This window comes from Bubalus kerabau, chromosome 15 (genome assembly GCF_029407905.1).
Source record: "Bubalus kerabau isolate K-KA32 ecotype Philippines breed swamp buffalo chromosome 15, PCC_UOA_SB_1v2, whole genome shotgun sequence".
NCBI lineage: Eukaryota > Metazoa > Chordata > Mammalia > Artiodactyla > Bovidae > Bubalus > Bubalus kerabau.
This window is the reverse complement of record NC_073638.1, coordinates 55,082,661-55,105,549: the sequence shown is the minus strand read 5'-3', so window position 1 is coordinate 55,105,549 and position 22,889 is coordinate 55,082,661. Positions and strand designations below refer to the sequence as shown.

The window sequence follows — 22,889 nt, the reverse complement described above, 5'->3', positions numbered from 1 at the left end:
GGATGCATGCTCAATATACAAAAATCAATTGTACTTCTGTATAGTAACATTAAACAGCTGGATCTTGAAATTTAAAAGACGATGCCAAATAAAAAGACAACACCACCTACAATAGCACCAAAATGGAAATACTTAGGTGCAAGCATAGCAAAATATGTGCGTGATCTCTATGTACATCTCTAAAGCAGCAAATATTGAAAGAAAGAAGACCTGAACAGATTGAGGCATGTACTATGTTCATGGATTAGAAAACTCAATATTGTTAAGGTATCGCTTCTTTCCAAACTGACTATAGATTCAGTGCAATCCAAGATCTCTGCAGGATCTTTTTTACAGATGTAGACAAGGTAATCCTAAAATTTATATGGAAAAATAAAGGAACTAGACTAGCCAGGAAATTTTTAAAAGGAAGAACAATTGGAGTTGTTTACTCCCTTATCTCAAGACTTACTGTGAAGCTACAGTAATTAAGACAGGGTGGTTCTGGTGAAAAAATAGACACATCAATGAAATGAACTCCAGAAATAGGCCAGCACGTATCAACTGATTTTCCAAAAAGGTGCAAAGGCTATCTAATTGTTCTTTCCCATAAATAGAGCTGGTGAGGCTGTTAAGGAACTGGAACACTGCTGGTAAGGATAGAGAATGGTACAGATGCTTTGGAGAACAATTTGGCAGTTATAATCTTATAAGTCTGCATGTGTGCTAAGTTGCTTCAGTTGTGTTGAACTCTGCGGCCTAATGGACTGTCGCCCACCAGGCTCCTCTTTCTATGGGATTCTCCAGGCAAGAATACTGGAGTAGATTGCCATTTCCTCTTCCAGGGGATCCTCCCAACCCAGGAATTGAACCTGTGACTCTTAGGTCTTCTGCATTAGCAGGCAGGTTCTTTACCACTATTAAAGATACTTAGTATAAGATTTAGAAGTTCCACTCCCAAAATAAATAAAAGTTCTGTCCCCACAAAAACCTGTATGTGAACATAAATAATGGATGTACACATAGCTTAAAACATCCCAAATGCTCAAGCTAGTGTGAATGGATAAACTATTGTATAGTCATACAATGGAATACTACTCAGCAATGAAAATGAACAAATGAGTGATGCATACAATGAGGATGAGTCTCAAAAGCATCATGCTAATGAAAGAAGCTAGACTTAAAAGGACAAATGTATATGCATCTATTTATATGACATTCTGGAAAAGGCAAAACTATGGGGATGGAAAACAGACCACTAGTAGCCAGTGGCTGGAGTTGATCTGAAGGGTTGGCTACATAGGAGCAGCAGGAGGTAATTTGGGGGGTGATGGGACTGTTTCATATCTTGATTGTCAAAATCAACTGTATGCCAGAAAAGAGTGTATTTTTACTCTATGCAAATATGTATCTCAATAAAAAGCAAAAAAAAAAAAAAAAAAGTAAAAAACTAAACAATTTATAGCTCACAAACTACAAACAATATTTATAGGGCTTGTACGATTTGCTGGGGCTAATGCTGGACCTTGAAGACAGAAAGATAAGATAATCCTTTACTTCAAGGAGCTCACAAATTCACAAGAATATAAGGCATGACGACAAAGATTTGGACTTGATGTTGAGGGATATCGGGGATGGGGGCTGACACACACTCATGTCATGCCATGGAGCACTAAGGAGGGGTGGGTAGGGTAGGAATTAAGGCAAGCTTCCTAGAGAAGGAATTCCTTCAACTGACTTTTGAAGGATGAGAAGCAGTTAAGTGAGGAGAAGCTACAGGCATTCCAAATAGAAGAGGTGGCACATGGGAAGCCTCAGGGGTGAGACAAACTGAGACCTTCAGGGAATTGTAAGGACTTCGATGTGGCTAGAATGAAGGGAACCAGAAGAGCTAATGGGAGATGGGACCAAACCATAGCCACGGAGAGGAAGATTACAGATAATTAGCCCAAAGGGCTTCTTCTTGTTGTTTTTATCCAGAAGGTAGGTAGTGGGACAGGTTTTAAGCAGGACAGTGTGATGGATCAGATTCATGCATTTTTAGGATCACTTTGGCTGTATTTCAGAGGATGGACCAGAGGGGAAGGCCAGAGGCAGAGGATCGGGCAGGAAGCTGGGAAAAGGATCTGGCTTAGAGATGCAGAGGCTGCAACCAGGTAGGGAAGAACTGATTGGTGAGGTATTTAGGGGTAGAATGGCCAGAACTGGCTTCCCACTCAATATTTAATATTCAGTCTCAGCACCTTTGCACTCGGTTTCTCCTGCCTGGATTCATCTTTCCCAGGCTCTTTGCAGAGCTCCTTCCTTCCCGTTCTTCAGGGTAAGACACCTTCTCAGAGAAGCCTGCCTGACTACCCCATTCAAAGGACACCCTTGCCCATCACTCTTCCATCACTCTATTTTCCTCCTAAAAAGTATCTTGCTTATGTACTTGTTTATGGTCCAAGCACATGGGCTCTGAGTTCTTAGCCTACCTTGACCCCTATCAGCACTGTGACCTTTAGCAAATTCTTCTTCAGTTGCCATAGTTTCTTCATTTGTAAAGTAGGAATAATAATAATTACTTCATAGGGACTTCCCTGGTGGTCTAGTGGTTAAGAAGCAGTCTGCCAATGCAGGAGACATAGTTCAGTCCCTGGTCTGGAGGATTCCATACTGCAGGACGACTAAGCCCATGTGCCACAACCACTGAAGCCCGAGTGCGTAGAGCCTGTGCTCTGCAACAAGAGAGGCTACCGCGATGAGAAGCCCACACACCGGAACAAAGAGCAGCCCCCATCTCCCCACAGCTAGAGAAAGCTGGCACAGCCAAAAATAAATAATACCTACTTCATAGAACTGTCATCAGGCTAAAATGGGCTAATATATGTAAAGTGCCTAGAAAAACTCCTAGCTTCTGTCGAACATAGTGCTTGGCACATAGTAGGCACTTTATAAAATACTTGCTGAACAAGTTTTACTAAATGAAAGAAGGCACATTCCCATGTCCACCAGCAGATGGCACATGTATGGAAAACACTTTTTAAAACTGGTTCTGCTCTTACACAAATCGGCCAATAGATGTCACTGTTGCTCCCTGGGTCAAGGAACCAAGCCAGAGCTAGAGGCAGATGTTCCCCAGATAGGACGCTGGACAGGAATCCCAAACGGAGGACCAGAAAGCGATAATCGTATGAAAAAGTCAAAGTCTAGAAACTAAAGCTAAATTATGTTTTACATATATATTCTAAAGCCGCGTTTTCTGTTTTCTCATTTTATTGACTAGTAACAAGGAGCTGGCCACACAGGCACCTTCTGTAACTGCAGCCCCAGTTCAGTGAGGTGAGAGGTTGTGGGAGTTAGAGGGTGTGGACATCTGACACGCAGCAGAGGGAGGCCACGAGCCCCATGTAATGGCTTTCCCCTGTGCTTCGGATTTCTGTGGGACAGAGGCAGTGCTCACGTATCTCGGAGCACCAGGGTCGGGCACCCAAAAGGGAACTGAGCCCAGCCCCTGGGGCAGGGGCGTCTAGTCTGCTGCAGACAATGGGCCAGAAAGCAAATCAGCCCACACGGAGGTCTGGGGGTCTGGCGACAGGAGGAAGACAGGTCAGGAAAGCAGAGGGGACTCTTGAAACATCCTGCTGCTCTCTGTTGGGGGTAAGGATCCCGGGCAGAGGGTACTGTGTGAGCAAAGGTGTGGGGGGCCTGGAATAGCTGGATTCTTATACCAAAAATCTGAGTAGCCTGGTATGGCTGGAGAATGGCATTCAAGAAGTCGTCTAGCATGGCTGGAGGACAGGGTCAAGGACAGGGAGTGAATCTGGTGCTGGCAGACTAGCAGTCTAGCACTTTTTCTTTACCCCTCCAGGTCTTAGTCACTGGAGTCCAGGGCCAGCAGCCTGGTACTGTCCTAACTTGTTCTTGTCCCAGCATAATTATTAATAGAGGTTCCTTGCGCTCTCCAAGATTTCCTAGTTTGGACAGTCGCCTTAGTTAGGACTTAACCCCCCTTGCCTCCACTATCCCAGTGACCCCATCTTTACTAAGCACAGGATGTGGCCCATCTCAGCAGGTGCTAGCAGAGATGAGAGGGTCAGAAAGGATGATTTTCAGGCAGGGGGACCTCGGAGCCTGGGGGTCCAGAGCAAACCCCTTTCTCCTCTCAGAGATGGGAAGAAATGTCCCTTCTTTTGGGAGGGAGCCCTCAGGAGGGTTTCTGCTGGTAGGGGGCTGGAGGGGTTTCTGAGGCCTGCAGAAAGCTGCTGATAGAAGTTAAAGAGAGCTCCCCACCCCTTTGTTGGCTTTTTATCTCCAGGTCACCACAGGCCTGGCCGCAGGAGGCAATGACCACAGAGGCACAGATACAGAGTCCAGAGTTTGGGAAGCCCTGCCAGGTACTCAGACCCAGAGCAGGGCAAGGGAAGACCCCAGGGGGCATCCGGAGCTGTGGATCTGCTCTGCTCTTGACACCTGGTGTGACCTGTTTGGGCTCCTGCACTCACTGGGCCTCAACTTCCCCATCAGTACACAGAAGGGTTAGCTGAGGTGGTCTCCAGAGGAGCGGCCACCCCTGGGCAAGTCACCACAAAGCAGTGCTGAAGGAAGAGGGTAGAGGCGGCGAGAGAGGGGTGAGGGAGCCAAGAAGGGGACTCTGAAGGCAGCCAAGTGCATTGCCACAGGAATAATACTGCCCCGGTTACCTCTCCCAGCCCGGGAAAGGCTATGCCCATAAATTAGGGCCATGAGTCTGCCAGGCAGACTTAATGAAGAAGGAGATGGACCTCAGTGAGAGCAGACAGTGCCTCTGGAGGTCACAAGTCCAGCCCCAGTCTGGACAGAAGGAACCTGGAGCCAGGGAAGGGCAGGGGGTGTCCATGGTCAGGGGTGGGGCAAACCAAGTAGGTAAAAGCCAGGTCTTAGGTGTTCATTGCTGAATCCCCAGCACCCAAGCAGACAATGGGGCCTAACCTGTGTTTCTGACTGACCAGGGAACCAGACGACATGGTAAGTCATGCTGAGCTCAGACTGAACCCCAGCCCTCTGGACTCCAGCTGGGCCCTCGCTGGTTCTCATCCCAGAACTGAGGGGCCTGGGTAGGAATGGGGTTGCAGAAGTAAATGCCTTCTCAAGGAGATGGTGATTGTGGCTCTCCTCTGTTTTTGAGAGGAAATTTCAGGTTTTACAGGGTCACCGAACCCCAGGAAGTCTGACGGGTTTCTTGCCTCAGAGCCGCCTCTTGTCTGTCACATTTCTGACAGTCACACATCTTTTTTCTCCCTTTCTACCTGCTCTCTATCCTACCTGCTCTTAAAAAAAAAAAAAAAATTATTTGTTTGGCTGTGCTGAGTTTTAGTTGCAGAACTAGTGGGATCTAGTTCCCTGACCAGGGATGGAATCCCAGTCCCCTGCATTGGGAGCATGGAATCTTAGGCACTGGACCACCAGGGAAGTCTTTACCCTACCTGCTCTTTAAGGGCACATCCTGGATGGAGCTTACCCCCGGCACTTGGTCCCTGTAGTCCCCTGCCTACCTCAAACTTCCAGCAGCATTCACAGCATCTGATTAGAGGGGGAGGCTGGCCATTTGGTGGGTCTTTGGTGCTGCTGAGAGGGTCTGCAGTGAGGGGGTGCATCAAGGTGTCAGGGGAGAACCAGCCAGACCCCTCCATCTCACCTTTTCCTGCAAGGCCTCTTTGCAGCTCCTTCCCTTACCCCCATTCCCCTCTGGCCTCCTGTGGACACAGCTTAGCTGATTCCTCTGTCTCCTGTGCTCAGCATGAGGCTTGCCACAAAAAGGATGGGCACAAAAAGAAGGAAGGAACAAGTGAGAGAAGCATGCAGTTCTCCTGGCCCACATATCGCATCTCCCTGCTTCCCTGAGTTCTCCTCTGAGGGTGGAAGTCCCTCTAGTGCAGTGGAGAGTGAGAGGAATGCAGAACCATCTTACCCACAAACATCTTCCTATCTATCCCAGCCATAAATGGTTTTTTTGAATTCTCAGACTAATAGATATTCCTGCCTCCACGCCTTTGCAGAAGCTGATTCTTTTGATCTGTCTCTGTTCAGCAAACTCCTATTCATCCTTCAAAACCCTGTTCAAATGTGACTTTAAGAAATTTCCTTAGGCTGGGTACAAGGGCTTCTACTCTGAGCACGCAGTTTCCTGTGACTTCGTTTCTCTAGAATTTGATTGAATATAATTTCTCCCCTGGGTCATTAGCTTTTCTAGGACTGGCAAAGTTGTATTCAGTAGAGAGTTAGCGAATGGCTGGATCTGCAGAAGAGGCTGGGTCCCCTGGGGATCTGCTGATCATCCCATAAAGCTCAAGACCAGTGCAAGACTTCAAAAAGGGAAGCAGCTCAGAGATAACATTTAATGGGAATCAGTGAATGATACTAAGGTTAAATGTCAACTGGCATAACTTAGGTACTCAATTTGTTGATTTTTGACAACTATTGATTTGATATTTAGCTTAGCATCAGCTCTCATCTAAAACCCTCCAAGATTTTTGCTGACAGTGAGCCACGGCTAGTAGCATGTTTTATATGCCAGGACTTAACTGCAGTCTTAGGTTACAGTGCCAGAGGACATGTCTTTGGAACTGAGAGTGGGGGTGACCTGTTAGAGACATAGTTCTCTAACCCTGTTAGAAACCCATTACTATTTTGTCCTGCGGGACTGGCAGAGCATTCTTTGAAGGCCACTGACAGATGGAAATGCTTCAAAAGAATTTAACCCTTTCTCATGAGGAATGACTGAGAGGAGGGGTAGGAAGTTTGCTGGGAGAACAGAAGGAGACTCGAGACTCTTTTCACTCGGTGAAAAGCCAGCTGGGGTGAGGAGTGTTCCTGGCCTCGCGGCAAAGCTGGGACTGTCAAGGAGTCCCAGGCTGCTTTCTCTGGCCCTAAAAGTGGAAGGGAGGGATTGGGCTCTTCACAGAGAGAGGGTGCTCCTTGCTGACACAGTTTACCAGGTTTCCCACATCACCTTGCAGGTCCCTTTCAATGTTTAGAAGACACATTCTAGAACTTCAAGATTCTAAAATGCCAGAATTCTAGACATTCGCCACGCAGTTCCAGGGTTCTGAGACCCTGAATGCAAAATAATCCAGCCTGGGGACCCTGAGGAGGAGACAGCCTCTTGTCCTAACCCCACTGGCCTAGAACCCACCTGTCTTCTTGTCCACATATTTCAAGGGGCTATTCTACACACACACACACACACACACACACACACACACACACACACTGCTAGGCTGCCTCCCCTCAGCCTCTCATATACTCAAGGTGCTGGTCTTAGTCCTGTAGCCAGGAGAGCATGGCATGACACAGGACATAAGGGAGGATCAGGTAATTCAACAGAGGTGCTGTGCTTAGTCGCTCAGTCGTGTCCGACTCTTTGAGAGCCCATGGACTGTAGCCTGCCACACTCCGCTGGCAAGAATACTGGAATGGGTTGCCATGCCCTCCTCCAAGGGATATTCCCAACCCAGGGATCGAACCCAGGTCTCCCACATTGCAGGCTGATTCTTTACTGTCTGAGCCACCAGGGAAGCCCAATTCAACAGAGGAGATGATGCCAAAGCAGCAGATCACGCATCCTCCTCTTTCCTGCCTGAATTAACTGCTTCTGATTCTCTGTAGCTGGACTTCCTCCCTCGACAGACTCATCTGATGCTAGTTAATTTGTCAGTCTAACGACATCACCCCCACGACCCCCCATTCCACCGAGTGTTGAGGAGTCAAAGGGTAAGAGAATGAAGAGGAAGCATAGGGTTCCACCCTGGCTGTGGATAACTAACTCTACCTCAGGATGAAAAGCAAAACTGGTTTGGAGAGCCATGCCATCCCAATGGGAAGTCCCTCCATATGTCTAGCCCCAATCCTATGATGTGCGGTCAGAGCCCATTTTTCACTCCCAGTCTGAGAAAAGACATCAAAAGTCACTGCTTCATCTCAGGAAGGTCCAAAATGCTCTAAGTGTCCCCTCTCACCCGCTTCAGTGACCAAGGTCAGCAAGAATGACATGGCACCACTTCCAAGAGCAGAGTATATGAGATTATTGCAGACTTTATAGAAAACTGCCCAAAGGAGATCCAGATTTCTAGGTGGAGGGGGAGGCCTCAAGCCAATATGTTGGAGGAGGGTGACTTCCTGTGTGCAGAGGCAGCACAGGCCAGCCATTCTGCTTGACCTAGGGGTGGGAGTCAAGGAGAGGCAGCCCCCTCCCACTCACCAATTGTGCTTTGGGATCATGCAGAAGGCAGGGCGCTGAGGCTCTGACCCTGGACAGGAGGGCTTGTGCCTGAGACAGGAGGAGAGGCCCCCTTCCTCTTCCAGAAGTCATATGGGGTAGGGGGTGGGCAAGGATGGCAAGGTGGCAGCAAGGAAACTTCAGGGGAGAAGAGTCACATGGGAAAGAGGATGTGGCCAACAGCTCCCAGTCCTTCAGAGCCTCCTCTTCCACCCCCTCTGTGGGCACAAAGGTCAGCTGACCCTGGTTCTAAGGCAGCCCATCTACTTTGCACCCCCAGGATTCTCTCCTCCAGGATCTCTCACGAGGATCTGCTAGCATGGTTGGGGTGGGGGGTGGTGCTTGGCACCTGCCTGTTTTGCAGGGCTAGAGAGCTCATCCTAAGAGGAAAGGGGGGTGGGCATCTCCCAGGTATGGAGTCCTCACTGGACCTGACCCAGTGAGCGGCAGGTGTGGTTACTGAGTGCAAGCAACGGGTTTAGAGAGAACTGAGAGCCCAGAACTTGGGTAGAGGGATGAAACTCAGATCGGGTAAAGAGCTGAGTGTCTCAAATTGGGAACAAGGACTGAGTATTGGGGTATGAGAACCCAAAGTGGGAAATGCTGAGGATCGGCTCCACACTAAGGGTTTAACGAGGTGTCCCTGTCCCTGTGATGGGAGAGTTAGGAGCTGAGTGCCAAGCCTGGGCCAAGGAGGGGCTTGAGCTAGAGCTGGGGTGGTGGGTGGCATGAAATACATCTTCCGATTGGGGGAGGGTGCCCAGCCCTCAGAGCCCCCAGATGTAGGTCTGTATGCAGGATGAGCTGGTAAAAGAAAAAAGGCTCAAAGTCCACAAAAACCTTCTGAAGGGGGTGCTCTGATTCTGAGACTAGAATGGGATGTGAGGGCCCCTGAGCACTAGAAGGGAGCTGAGGGCTGCAAGCTGGAGTGTAGTTTAGGGGGGGTGTTTCCTGCTGAGAGGTCTGGGTTCAAAGCACAGGGTGGTGGAAGCAGTCTCAGGGCCTTGGGATAGAAGGACAGGGTCTCCGAGTGAGTCCTGAAAGGGGGAAGGGGCTTCGGGTGGTTCAGGAGGGCTTTCAGAGCCTGGGATGAGTGGATGGAGGGGGGCTAGGTTCTGGAGTCAGAAGAGGGTGTCTCTGGGTCTTCGATGGTGACAGCGCTCAGAAGCTGGGGAGAAGGGGTATAGGTCCAGGCCTCTGGGTGGGGGAGATGCCATAATCCAAAGGTCTCAGGGCAGGGGCAGGTCTCAAAGCCTCAAGCTCGCGGGTGTCCCATACCCACGGTCTCGGGCGAGGTGGCCTCAGTAAGGTCATCAGCTGGCAGGGGTTAGTCCCCAAGTCAGAACAGGAGAAGCTCAGAGGCCCGAACCCGGGGAAGTGGCGCGAGAGCAGGCGGGGGCGGCCGGGGCGGGCGCGCGGCGCGGGTCGGCGTCCTGCTCGTAGCGGTAGTGGTAGCCCTCCATCTGGTCCCGGCACGCCTCGCGCAAGTTGCGCATCCAGCGCTGGATGCCGCGGCGGTTTAGGTAGAGCACCATAAGGAAGATGAGGCCGATGAGCGCCAGAACAAGCCCGAAGAAGACGTAGGAGGCTTCCAGCTCGGGGCCGGCGAGTTCCACTTCATCCCCGCGACTGTTGGCATCGCTGTCGGCGCAGCTCAGCTGCGCCTCTTCCAGGTCCAGGAAAGGCCGGTTGTGCAGCGCCCGCGGGGCGGCGCAGCGCAGGCGCCGCGCGTCGGGTACGCGCTCCGTGGCGTTGTGCAGCCAGGCCAGCAGGGGGCGCGCGGCGCAGCCGCAGCGCAGGGGGTTGTCCGCGAGCAGTAAGCGTGGCGCGGGGAGGCCGCCATCGCGTTCGAGCGCCCGCAGCTCGTCCGGGTCCAGGTCGGCCAGCGCGTTGAGGTGCACATCCAGCTGCTCCAGGCGAGGCCGGCGCAGAGCGGCAGGCGGCAGGCGGCTAAGCGCGTTGCCCGCCAAGCCCAGTAGGCGCAGCTCGTCGAGCGGAGCGAGCGCGGCGTCCAGCGCGGCCAGCAGTGCGGGGCCGCCCCGCGCCAGCGCGTGGTTGAGCTGCAGCGAGCGCAGCGCGGGCAGTCCGCGGAAGGCGCCGCCGCCCAGGGTGCGCAGCGGATTGTGGCTCAGGTCGAGCGCCGTCAGGCTGGGTAGCCCGTCGAAGGCGCCGTCCTCCACCACCTCGATGTTGTTGTGCGTGAGGCGCAGCGCAGTCAGGTGCGGAAGGCGCACACCGCCCTCCGCCGCCTCCCCGTCCGCGTCCCCGCCGGCGAAGGCGGCCGCGCGCAGCACCGTCAGGTTGGCGCCCACGATGGTGAGGTTGCGCGCGTCGGGCGGCACGTCCCGCGGCGGCTGCCGGAGCTCGGCGCCGGACGCGCAGCGCAACATCAGCTTGGGGCCGCCGAAGCAGTAGCAATGGAAGGGACAGGGCGCGGCGGGTCGGCTCAGCGCCGCCGCCACGAGCAGCAGCCCCGGCAGCAGCGGGCCCCTGTGCTCCGGCTGTCCCGCGCGCGGGGCCATCGCAGCTGCCCCCACATCCAGAGCCCGGGTCGCGGCGCTCACCAGTGAGTTCGGAGCGCCTTGGGGGCGGGGAGGGGGGCGGGTGGGGCAAGTCCTTGACCCGGAGCGCCCGGCGGTCGTCGTCCTTCCGTCCGCTGGCTCTAGAGTCCGAGGAACCTTCACTTTCCTGGTTGGAGCGAGAGGGGACAGGCAGGGAGCGGAGCCCCCCGCCCCCGGTGCCCTCTTCGCCCTGCGCACCGGCCTCCGACTTCCGCGGCCGTTCTGGGCTCAGAGCCGAGTGGGCAGGGTTTGCCTCCCCCCTCCCCGCCTCCCAGCCGCCTCCTCCGCCCCCAGCGGTGTCTCCGCGCCCTCCTAGCGGAGAGGCGGGGTGGGAGGATCCGGAGAACCAGGGCTTTGGGCTGCTGCTCTTGTTCTACCCCCTTTCGGCTCCCAGACTGCTGTGAAGTTTGACTCTCCGAGGTTCTGACTTAGTTCCCTCTCATCTCCCCCACCCTCCGCGTTTAAGCAGGTTCCTTCCTCTTACCTCTCAGGCACGTGTGGGGCGGGACGGGGCCGGGCTGGGGAGAGCTGGCAGGTGGGTCAGCATCTCCAAGGGAGAATTTAGGGGCAGGATTTTAGAGTTCCTCCTCCAAGTGCAGGCAGAGATGAGGGGTCAGCTGGGAAAGTTCCTCGTTTTTCAGCTGCTTCCTAATTCCTGTGATCAAGGAGAGGGCTGTGCTAGGAGAGGAAAATCCCCAGCCTCAGCCCCCTCTTCTGCCACCCCAGTTACATCTGGTCTGGCTCTGTCAGCATCCCTGAACGTTCCGGGAGACCTCCATCTTTTCCACCCCACCCCATCTACCCGAGGAAGTCAAGACAACCCCCTCTTCCTTCCATCCCTCCTCCCCCCAAGTCACTGGCTGCTCCGCCAGGATTTCTTCCCTTTGGCTTTCTCCACCAGGCTGGACTCCTCCCCCAAGCACTCTCCTAGGCCCTGGGACCCGGTGGGTGTGGTGATTCAGCTCTTTGCTGCCCCTCTCCTTGCCCCAGCACCTTGGACCCCTGCTTGGTTGTCCTGGGTCTCAGGACCTTAGGGTTGTTGGATGACATCAGCTGCACCTCCTCCTCTCCAGGGTACCCCACCTGTAAATGGTGAATGGGTAGGAGGGTTTGGGGCTCCAGAGGTGGTGAGACGAGAAGCAGATTTTGCACTGTTGGAGTAGGGGGTCTCAGAAGGGACCAAAGCTGAGCTGTTTATAGGTTTGTTTTGTTCTGGATTCCCGCCCCCCCCCGCCCCCTCCCCCTCCAAGAACTGGGAAGCTCCAGGCCTAATTTAAAGAGACAGGCTCCTGAGAAAGGAGCTCTCCTGGCCTTGGCATGAATTATTCAGGCTGTAGAAGTTGACACTTGATCCTCAGGCCCTTCTGGTATGAGCAGAGCTGGTTGGGATAAAGGCTACCCCCAACCTAAGAAGCAGTCTCTTTCTCCTGAAATTAGGGATTGCTGGGTTGACTCCTTCCCTGAAAGTATATTTAACTGATCAACCAACAGATCAGTACCACCTAAGGAGAGGCCTGGGTCTCAGACAGGGGTCAGTGTTGAAGTCCAGGGTTATTGATGCTGGGGGTGGGAGGAAGACCTCTCCTTCTCCTTCCCACTCTCTCCCCTGTCCCTACTGTCACTCCCAAGGTTTGGCAGATGAGAATAGTAACTTGCACATGCATATTGGACATGTCTTTTCAGAAGTGGGGTTGTATACTCACATGTATGTGTAGAAGCAAACTTAACATGTAGCAGGCTGAGGTGTGTCCGCATGTGAGCACATACACACACTCATGCTCACTTGTGTGTGCCTACACATCCACAGGAAGGCTTGCATAAGCTTGTGCACAGTTCCAGGCAGGCTCAGATGTGCTTCTTACACGTACTTGCAGGAGCATTCATATATGTGCACATGTGAACATAGATTTGAGTGCATTCTGGTACGTGTCCATCGATTCATAAGCATGTACATACTTGAACATTCATACTTCTGGGCCCATGCAGGTGCCTGGGTGTGTTTTCAGAGGGACAAGCTAACAGACTTATGCAAGCACATGCATCCAGAGGTCAGCCAACACACTCTGAGCCCACTCCTGCCCTCCACCACACCCTTGGTCTATGGAGTTAACAGGGTGTGGTGTCTTTTCTTATATGGCACAAGAGCTCAGGCATGCCATAGACTCTGGGCCCTCAGCTGTTGCATTCACCCCAGCCCTGGCCCATGTCAGCTCCAAGCCCCAGCTCTGACATCTTCCCCAGTGGGAGACACTGGCTCTTCCTCATTGTTGTGTTTCTGGTACACACAGGAGCTCAAGAGACTATGCAGTAAATGTTTGTAAATGAATGAGTGAATGAAAAGGTCTTTGGTTTCCTGTCCTGCTGCGTACAGCCCCTTCAGCCTCCAGCCACTAAGACATCACAGGCCAGCTGTCAAGGCCAGATCTCCCTTCTCAGGCCCCATGGTGGCTGGTTTCTGATTGGCTGATGGCCCTCCAGGGGAAGCCCTGCGGGGGAGCCAGCAGCTTTGGTGGTGGGGGTGGGGGTGTGTGTGCATTTAGTAGACACCTCAGTTGGGGAAAGGAGGCCCAGAGAGAACCTAGGACCATCAAAGGACAGAGAACAAGACAATGACTGTCTTTTATAAATGGGGTGGTGAGGCCAGAGGCCAGGGACTTGTCAAAAAACTTGTGGTCCTCGGGGCTTTGCCTGGAAACCTGACCCCAGCACCTGGCCCAGGGCTCTGTCCAAGGTAGTAGGTGTGTCTGAGTGGCCAGCACCACAGGAAAATCTCTTCTTGACCCCAGGGATCTGAGGCCAATAACAGATGGCAGGTAGGGTCTGGTGTGACCTTGGACCTCTCTCCACCTCTGGGCTGTGAGCTTCTATTTCTGCAGAGTAGGTGGGCTTCTGAATTTGTCATTTCTGGTCCTTTTTAGAGCTATTGTGATAATGTGAAGGGAAAATGTTTTGAAACAAGAAAAGCCATATCATTAGGGTCTAGGCACCTAGCACCCACTTGACTCTGGATGAGGCATTGCCCTTTTCTGGGACTAATTAGTTCCCATGCTGTTTGGCTCTGTTCCATCTTCCTTCATTCCCCAACACCTCAAATTCATGGTAGATAGTAGAAGGAATGAGTCTCCACTTGCCATCTCTCTCTATGCCTCTACCCTGCCTTCTCCCCTACCTCCCCTCTTTCTGCAGGTGTTCCTTATCTCTGTCCAGTTTCCCTTGGAACCAAGTCTGTGAGCCATCTGGGTGGTCTCTGTTCTCTGCAGGAACAGCCTTCTGCGTCTTGGGAGTATCATTGTTCAGTATGTAGTAGGTGTTCAATAAACGCATTTGGTAAATGCGTCTTGAGGCTGTGTGTTTATTCCCTGAGGCATCCAGTGGATTGCTCACTGTTTAACTCTCATGGGGTGCTCTCTCCCCTTGATTCTTTTCCTCCAGTCTAGCCTACTGTCCCTCAGGGCTCAACTTGAGTTCTGTCTCCTCCAAGAAGCCTTCCTGGCTTCCTTCTCTCTCCTTTGAATTTCACTGAATGATCAGAGGGCTAGAGCTGTCCGGAGCCCCCTGACTGCCAGCAGCTGGAGCTCACAACAAGTCTAATTTCTTGTGTTGTCAGCACACAGCTTAGAGCTCAGCATGGAAAAGGCACCAGGGAACATTTACTAAGTGAAATAACGATTTAAAAATCTCTGGCTCAATCCACCCCTGTGAAGCAGGCTAGGTGAGGATCCTTCACCTCTGCTTTACACCAGAAGACAGCTGCCCAGAAAGGTTAAGTGCTTTCCTCAAGGTTGCACAGCGAACTGGAACCCGAGCCTGACAGGAGCTCGGGTTTCCTGCTCATCTTCTCTGCCACAGCCCTCCCCATCCTAGGTTCTCTCTCTAGGGAACGTGACTGGGTCAGATTCCAGGGGAGCCTGTGGGCAAAGAGCTCAGGCCCTCAGGGTTTCCTTGGGACTCAGGAGACAGATCACCGCAGCCTCGCCCAGGCAGAATGATCGTGTCTGCCATGCGCCAGGTTGTGAAGCACCCATGTCAGCCTCCAGGGACCTGAATTCTTGAATTTGTTACCCCGCTAGGTCCCAGAGCCCCCTCTCAGGCTTCCAAGGAGCTGTCCCTCCGCTAAGCCCCAGTTCCTACATCCTCTTCTCCCTGCAAAGGCCCTACCCTCTGTACCCTCCACTAAGCCTTTATAGGGAAACTGGAGAGGTGTTCAACTTCCCTGAGGTCACCCAGCAGGTAGCTCTTACCCATCCATTTTGTCCAGCTCCATTTTGTCCCTTAGGGGTGACTCAGTGTTACTGGGCCCTGTGGGCAAGTCTGTCTTTCCAGCTCTGTTTCCCTGTTTGCAAAGGTGTATGTGTGTGTGCAGGGGATGGTCTTGGAGGGCTTTTAAGTACTTTGCCCCATGGCCTTTTAGGGATGAGGGTCCTGGAACTGCCCAAGTTGGTGCCCCCATCTTTTCAATATGTGACCTTGAAGCTGGCCCCACCCTTAATTATAAAGTGCGCTAGGATGGCCTCGGTTCCTCCTGAGTCCCATGCTGTAGTAGCCTGCAATCCAGGCTCCCTCTTTCCTGGTCGCCCTCATGCTGCCTGCCTTTCCCTCTGCTCCCTGTTCCTCCGAGGCAAGTGGAGGAGCAGCCCGGCAGGCCTGACATGATGAAGCTCAGTCATTAGGTAGTGGGGGAGGCCCCAGGTTCTCTCCTGTAGCTCCGGCACTGCTGGGGAGGGGGAAACTCCACTGCAGGCTTTACTGTTCCCATTTCTCACTCCCCACCTCCGTCGCCCCACTGCCACGAGACACAGGAAAATCCATAGACCCAAGATCCATTTTCTCCATTGAGTCAGCAGAGGCTACACTCTGCTTCTGAGGGACTGGCAACCGGCTTTTAAATAACTCTCAGATATTTAATACCCTCCTCCTCCACTCTGTGGCCAGGGCCTCTGGGGAAAGCCTAGAATAAAATTGGATGAATCCTCTGAAAGTCATAAGTGCTCTTGCCTGCACCTCAACCCACCCTCCCCCACCCAGGCTTCCAGGCCATGGAGGAAAACCTGATTCCTTATCAGCTTTGCACAGTGCTTTAGAGTTTCTAAGTGATGCCCCCGACTTGGTTTGTTGTCACAAGTTTAGAACTGGAAACTGAAGTTTAGAAAAGGGGACTGACCCCATCTGACTTTAAGTCTTGGTCTGCTGCTGGCTGGCTGTGTGGCTTTGAGCAGGTCCCTGTCCCTCTCTGAGCTTCTATTTCCTCACCTGTGCTTCATGGTGGTTCAACCTGTGGGTTGCCACTGGTCCCTCTCGCCTTTTGTTTCATGAATTGGTGCCCTGGTCTAGGTCTCCTCTCATGGAGCTACTTTTTGCCTCCATACTCTCCTTGGGGAAGGTTAAAGGCCAGAGCAGACTGAGGCTCAAGGCCAGGTAAGGTCTGGCCCTAGGATTCCAGTGTAAGTCAGAGACAGGAGTGGGTGGGGGCAAGAGAAAAGAGCAGAGTTGGATTCTTTTGTCCCTTCCTCCCCACCCCCCTTCCTTTCTTCTGCAGGTGGAGGTCAGGACAGACCAAGGGCAATAATATTTAAATTTTGGCTTTTTTAAGACTAAGGTTCTCAGCAGCTGTAGATATAATTTGAGAAGGTGGGAGCAGAACCCTCTTCCTAAGTTGTGTCAGGATCAAGGTCCTGATAATGAAAGTTAGCGGGCCCAGTTCTCCTGGCTTCACCACTGTTCTGTGTCATTTGGAGGGCAAGGATTGATATCTGCATTGGTTATATGAGAACACTGGAAGATTAAGAGCTGTGCTTGGGGTCACCTTATGATGAGGTGACCCTAATGAGGGCATATAGTCTACGGTTTCTGATTCCCAGCTCATCCCAGCCTGCTCTAGCAGGAAACTGGGGGTCAAGGGATGGGAATGGAAGATGCAAGTGGGTTCCCACTTAGTCTGGGAATGACCTTGCTTTGTTTTACTTCCCTTGCATCCTCTTGGGTCCTCATGATCCTCCTGAGCTGTACCAAGCCTTCTGTGTGTGTGTGTGTGTGTGTGTGTGTGTGTTAGTTGCTCAGTCATGTCTGACTCTTTGCAACCCCATCGACTGTAGCTTGCCAGGCTCCTCTGTCCATGGAATTCTCCAGGCCAGAATACTGGAATGGGTAGCCTTTCCCTTCTCTAGGGGATCTTCCCAACCCAGGGATCAAAGCTGGGTCTCCCCTGGTCTTTGCAGAGGAGATTCTTTACATTGCAGGCAGATTCTTTACTGTTTGAGCCACAGGGAAGCCCTAGCAAAGCTTCTGCTTCTAAAATTACATAATTTTAGAATCAAAACACTGAATTTTAAGAACCACAGATGCTGGCAGCCATAGAACCATGGTCTGTTTCAATCAGAACATAAGACTCTTATGCTGCTGGTAGTATGAATGGTGGTGAAGCACTTAGAGCCTGTGGTAGGTTGTTATATTAATATTCCTCAATGAACCCTGTCTTTCTGTATCCATACTTTTATGCTGTCCCTTCACTGAGTTTGGTTTGGCCATGTGAATTTCTTTGGCTATTCAGACATCAGAAAATGTGATGCAAGCAGAGGATTAAAAGGTGCTTGTCCCTGGGGCCTCCCCTGTTCTTGCTCCGCTGAAATCTCCAGGCATAGAAACCCCAGTAAGCCTCTTAGGGGAAGAGACCAGCAATGAGCCATTCTGCTGAAGCCCTCTAAACCAACCAGCTCCTAGATGATCTTCCAGCTGATGCCAGCTGCCTGCATGACCATAGATAAGACCAAGAGAACTACCCAGCCGGCCTGAGCCCAAATTGCTGACTCACAGAACTGTGAACAGATAAAGTGGTTTCTGTTTTAAGCTTTTAAGTTTTGGGGGTAGTTTGTTACACGGCAGTAGATAACTGATTCAGAGCCTTAGCATTAGATTTGTAGAATCTGTCACCAATTCCACGTACCCCTACAATCACAGTATTGGAGATTCTTTGATACAGTACCTGAAGAATAGAAGGATCCTGAGAACTCATTTAACTCTTGCTCAGTGCTGCCCTCTAATTCATAGAGCAACTGACCCACTCACTCTCCTCCAACCTGGAGCTCCCTGCTCAAGGGTCCCTGATTCTTCAGTATCTGTCCATCATGTCACAGAGTCTTCTTCAACTCCTCAGTTGCACTCCTCAGTTGGTTTCTCAGTTCTTAATTCTTTAGAGAACCTTCCCGTGCTGATCTGCTTGCTCTGGTCTTAGGAACTAAATGTGGACATGGTGGAAATTTGTCGTAATATTTATCCCAATTCCTGGTACAGTGCCTGATATAGAGTGAGGGTGAATGAACGTACCTTGAGGAAAAACAACCATCACGACCACCACAAAACTTTTCTCATCTTTTCCTGCCCTGTCCCCGCCTTACTGAGTTCTGTGATCTGTCCATGGTGCTGAATGTCTATCCTTGCTTCTATCTGCCTCAGAATGGCTACTTCCCAAGGGAAGAAATCTCTCCCATGTCCTGGAATTCACTCAGTCTCCCTCCCTGTTTCCCTGTCTCTCCTTAAACCACCCCTCATGTCCTGTCTTCCTCACCCTGCCCCACCCTTCATATACAGATCATTGGCCTGAACTATTTAATGCAAACTAATATGAGGTGATGTATACTGATTAGGATTAGATTTAGCTGTAGGCATCAGAATGCACAAAATACCAATCTCTTAAATGATATGGAAATAGGAGGGTTTTTTTTCCTTTCATAAAAGGAAGTCTAGATGTAGCAGTTCAGAGTCTGAACGGTTTCTCCATGGTTATGAGAAATCAGTACTTCTTCCAGCCTCCCACTCTGCTTTCCCTCGAGTGTGGTCCTCATTCTTGTGGTACAAAATGGCTCCTAGGGCACCAGCCATCACATCCGGTAGCAGATGGAGGCAAAAGATAAATAAAGGTGCCCTTTCCTTTTATGGTTACTTTTCATAGTTTCATCCAACACATTCACTGGCATGGTCACATCTAACTAGCTTCAAGGGGCTTGGGAACTTTAGTCTTAACTGGGTCGGCAGGGAGGAGGCAATTTTCCCAGCAAAAAGCTGTGGTCCTTATTACTGAGGAAAAAGGAGAAATAGTTACTGAAAAGTAACTAGAGATCTCTAACATTAGTGATGAAATAGTGCTGCTGATGGTGACGGTGCCTATGGCATACTAGTTATGTTGGTGGTAACAGCAATGGTTATGGAGGTGGTGGTGGTGAGGATAGTGGTGGAGGTGATGATAAAGCTGGCGATCAATATAAGCTCATGGCCAGGAGCACAGCCTGGACCAGGAGAATACCCAGAAGATAGACCCAGTGGCTACAAGGTGTCTGGAGCTCGGGGTCGGCTCCAAGCCACAGGAGAGTGATTTCTGGCACCCCTGCTGCTTTGCAGTTCATCAGCCATGGGCCTCTCACCTTCCTGAGTCCAGAAGAGCATGAATCAGATCCCTCCCACACCCCACTTAGGCTGGAAATAACCCTGGAATGAAAATTTAAGGCCTTAGGGAGGTGAAGCAGGAAGGGTGATATTGGGCTTCCATTTATTAGACAATAAACATTGATGGAACTTGTTTCACTCAAGGAAATCGTTGCTGTGAAATATACAGAGACACACATAGACACATAGCCTCCAACATAAGACAAACGGTTACAAAGATAGACATGCAGAGAGAATTACAGATATACAGAAACAGGCCCATTGTCATGGAGACCCATAGGCCCAGACGCACTTAGTCTAACAAAGGTATCAGGATAGCCCCTCTCCCCAAAGAGATGCAGGCCATCCAGCCATCTTATTCCATAGGACAACTTACAAGTCACCCCTGGGTCCTGAAGGCTGAAGTCCTGAAGACACCAAGGACCCAGAAGTGACATTGAAGAGGGGGCTCAGAGATCAGTAGCCAATCAGAAAAGGAAGCAGTCTGACCTTTGATACGCCTCCCACCTGGGGAGGGATTGTACCAGTGCACCATGGCCTGCCCCAGGCCAGCCCAGGTTCTGTGGCTGAAGGTGACCAGGTGAGGTGGGAATTGGGTAGGAGGGGGTGTGTCCTCCAGGATATCTACCCCCAGGGGCCCAAGGACACACCTGGAGGCCATTAGCAGAGGAGCCATCAGGCAGCAGGCTCCAGCTCCAGGTGAGGAGGCGTGATGTGAACATGTGGCAGCCTCCTGCCAGCTGGAGCTGGATCCTGGAGGACACCTTGGCCTGGGTGGTTCCAGCATCACTCCCCCAGCACCCACGTGGAATGTGAGGTAACTGCAGAACAGGCCTTGGTGCTCAAGATTGTGGGTGAGCCCACCTCCAGTTTACCTCCTGAACCAGATTTCCTGACTTTCACGGTGACATTCTTCTTCTCAGAAGGCATCCTGATGACTTCACTGCTCCCTCCCCCATCACCCCACCAAGTCTTTCTTTCTCTGCTTCTGCTCAGAGCTCCTATGTGACATCGCCCTGACCTGCCTACCCTTTCCATTGATCTGTGCTTCTTGGTAAGTGACAGCCCTGCCTAGCTCCAGCTGCTGCCACCCTCCCCCTCTACCCAGCTGGAGCGGCTTTACTTCACTGTAGTTTCAGTTCTTTCTTCGTGATGGAAGATGTTAGTGCTGGAACTCCCAGCTCATGGAACAGCCCCCAGAGAGCCCCACTCTCTGCAGACAGACCATCTATTGCCACACTGGCCTAGGCTTGGTGGTTTCCTGCCATCCCAGAGCCTCTGCTACTTTCCCAGATGCATGTTGACCATTTACCCAGTGGGTCATATTCTAGGTCCCTAGATTTTCCCAACTATATCCCAAAATGGTAGAGAAAGCATTCAACCTTAGGTGTGGTAGGGGTAGATTTCCTCAACCCTAATAAGAGCCTGATTTCCCCTGGCATCTCTCTGAGTTCATCACTTTATGGAAGGCTACAGATGGGTAGCAAGACCTTGAAGCCTTGCCAGAACATTGATTATTGGCTGCCCCACATGTTCCTGGACTTAGGACAGGAACCAGGGCAGACAATAGGCAGTAGCCCATACAGTCAAGAAGCAGTTTCCTACTGAGGCAGTCCGCACTCAGCAGCTCTGCTGCAGACCTCTCTCCCTCCTCAGCGCAGGGCCTGACTGCGGTGGCGGCTGCAGCTCGGCTCTGCCAGTGTGTCTCCTGCCCTGCCCTGGGGAGGAAAAGAGAAGCCAGTTGGAAGTTCAGAAAAAGAAAGGCTAAAAAGGACCCCACAATTGGCCCTAATGAGCCACTGAGAGAGAAAAAAAGGAGGTCAGAGGGCTGAGTCTACTTCTGAAAGAAAGCGCCTGGCAGGCAGAGCTGTGCCTGATTTGTGCTCTGCACCTCCCAGCACAGGGCTGTGCATGGGCCCATCTGACCCCGAAGTCTTCGCCCCCACCCCCGGCTGGGGAAGGGCACCACATCCATCCACTGCAGTCATGGCCCTCTCCTCTGGAAGAGGCAGCTGGCTCTAGGGGAGGAGGGAGGGAGGGAGGGAGGGAAGGCCGGCTGACTGCACTGAGTTCAGCGCTTTACATACATAGTTGTGTTTAATGCTCACAGTGGCCCTGAAACGGAGGTACTTTGGCCCCAATTTTTAAATAAAGAAGTGGACACTCAGGTTAAGTAGTTGACCCAAGACCACACAGCTTAAAAGGGGCCGAGTAGGGAGTCCAGTTCAGGCTGTGGGCTCTGAAACCTGTGCTTGGGTACTATAAAATGAGCCCTGGGAGGGCAGAGCCCTGGTCTACGTCACCTCTGTGCCCCCAGTGCCCAGCCTGGGGAGGGGCAGGTGCGTGGCAAGTGCTGAGAAGAGCTGCTGAATTCAACAGGCAGGACAGGCTGAACCAGGGAAGGACTTAGAGAGGAGGACAGATGGAGGGATGGTGGAGGCTCTGCCAAGACAGGCAGATCACCCCCATGCCCGGGAACACTGTGCAGGGGACCCTCGGGGTGGGGGCTTCCCTTGGGCTGAGGATGGTGCTGGACTGAACAGAGCCTGTCCCCAGCCAAGGTGGGGAGACGAGGCAGAGGTACATTTCTTCTCCCCATTTTGCCGCTCCTCCTTCCCCCAACCCACCCCAGATGGTTAAGCTGAAGTAGAGACAAAATGAGGAGCCTTTAGCTCTTGCTGGAGCTGAGCCACCCCTGCTTAGCCCGGGCAGATCACCAGCAGGCCAGCTGGGCCAAGGCCAGGCCGTGCTCCACAGTGGCAGGGGGAGCACTGGGGAGGGGGGTAGCACTGGGCATCAGGACAGGACCCCTGTGGGTGCAGAACCCCTCCAAGCAGGCTGCTTCTTCCAGGAGGTGCCGGAATGCCCCTCGCTTAGGAGAGAGCCAGTAGGGTGGGGAAGGGGAGGGCTTCCTTTGGCCCCGTCTTATGAACACCCCGGTAGCAACTGGAGAATACGAGAGATCTATTTTGGGTCAGGCTGACTTCAAAGCCTGGTTCAGTCTTCACAACCACCACTCTGAAACGTAGTGGTTCTCAAGTCGGCTGTTAAAGTTGAGGAAACAGGCACAGAGGAAGCAAGTAAGTTGCCTAAGGTCGCAGAGTAGGAGGAGGGCTGGGATTCCACCCCAGGCTCTTTGGCTCCAGGCCTGCTCTTAATCATCATGATCTCCTGAGAAGAGCAGTGAGAAACTTGCCTGTCTGCACCCACCAGCAATTATGGGGCCCTCAGTATTGTGAAAAACGTCAGTGGAGTGTGTCTGATTAGCCTCATCAGTGCCCAGCATGGGACACGTGTGTTTTTAAGATGGATCACCATTATCCTTGGCTGAAGAATTGCATGGGGTTTTCTAATTACAAATTATTCCTGCTGGATTTCATTATTCTCCCTCTTGTACTGGCTTTTTGTGTTCTCAGTAATCTTACAAAACTTTGAAAATCATAATCGGCCCAGCTTATTCGCTAGGTCTTAAAATATACAGCTCAGCTTTTATGAAGGCACAGTGTTGTTATATTTTTAACAAGTGAATGTTTGACTCAGTATTATAAGAAGACAGCGATTATTTGAATTTTACCATTCCACATTTATCATGAGTCAGAAGAGCAGGACAGAAATTTACCTGGCTATAGAAAACCTTCATCCAGAAAGCAAATTTCCTGTGGTTGAGGGAGGTTTTA

At 51.8% G+C, this 22,889-nt stretch overlaps 1 protein-coding gene across 2 annotated transcripts; it reads right to left on the bottom strand.

Annotated features, from left to right (window-relative positions):
* Nucleotides 1-4,185: 4,185 nt before the first annotated feature.
* TPBGL (trophoblast glycoprotein like) lies at nt 4,186-11,974 on the bottom strand. Of its 2 annotated transcripts, none has more exons than XM_055549100.1 (3): nt 11,860-11,974; nt 11,261-11,431; nt 4,186-10,903 (listed from the first exon to the last, which is right to left on the bottom strand). In XM_055549100.1, the coding sequence occupies exon 3, from the start codon at nt 10,735-10,737 to the stop codon at nt 9,571-9,573; it is 1,167 nt and encodes a 388-aa protein (XP_055405075.1). In that variant the 5' UTR covers nt 10,738-10,903; nt 11,261-11,431; nt 11,860-11,974; the 3' UTR covers nt 4,186-9,570. The 2 variants fall into 2 exon arrangements, with proteins under 2 accessions (XP_055405075.1, XP_055405074.1); XM_055549099.1 differs by having other exon boundaries at nt 11,770-11,939.
* Between the last annotated feature and the right edge of the window lie 10,915 nt (nt 11,975-22,889).

What these genes read in the sequence shown, in the direction of transcription:
- TPBGL (XM_055549100.1), bottom strand. Translation starts at nt 10,737, where the DNA reads ATGGCCCCGCGCGCGGGACAGCCGGAGCACAGGGGCCCGCTGCTGCCG.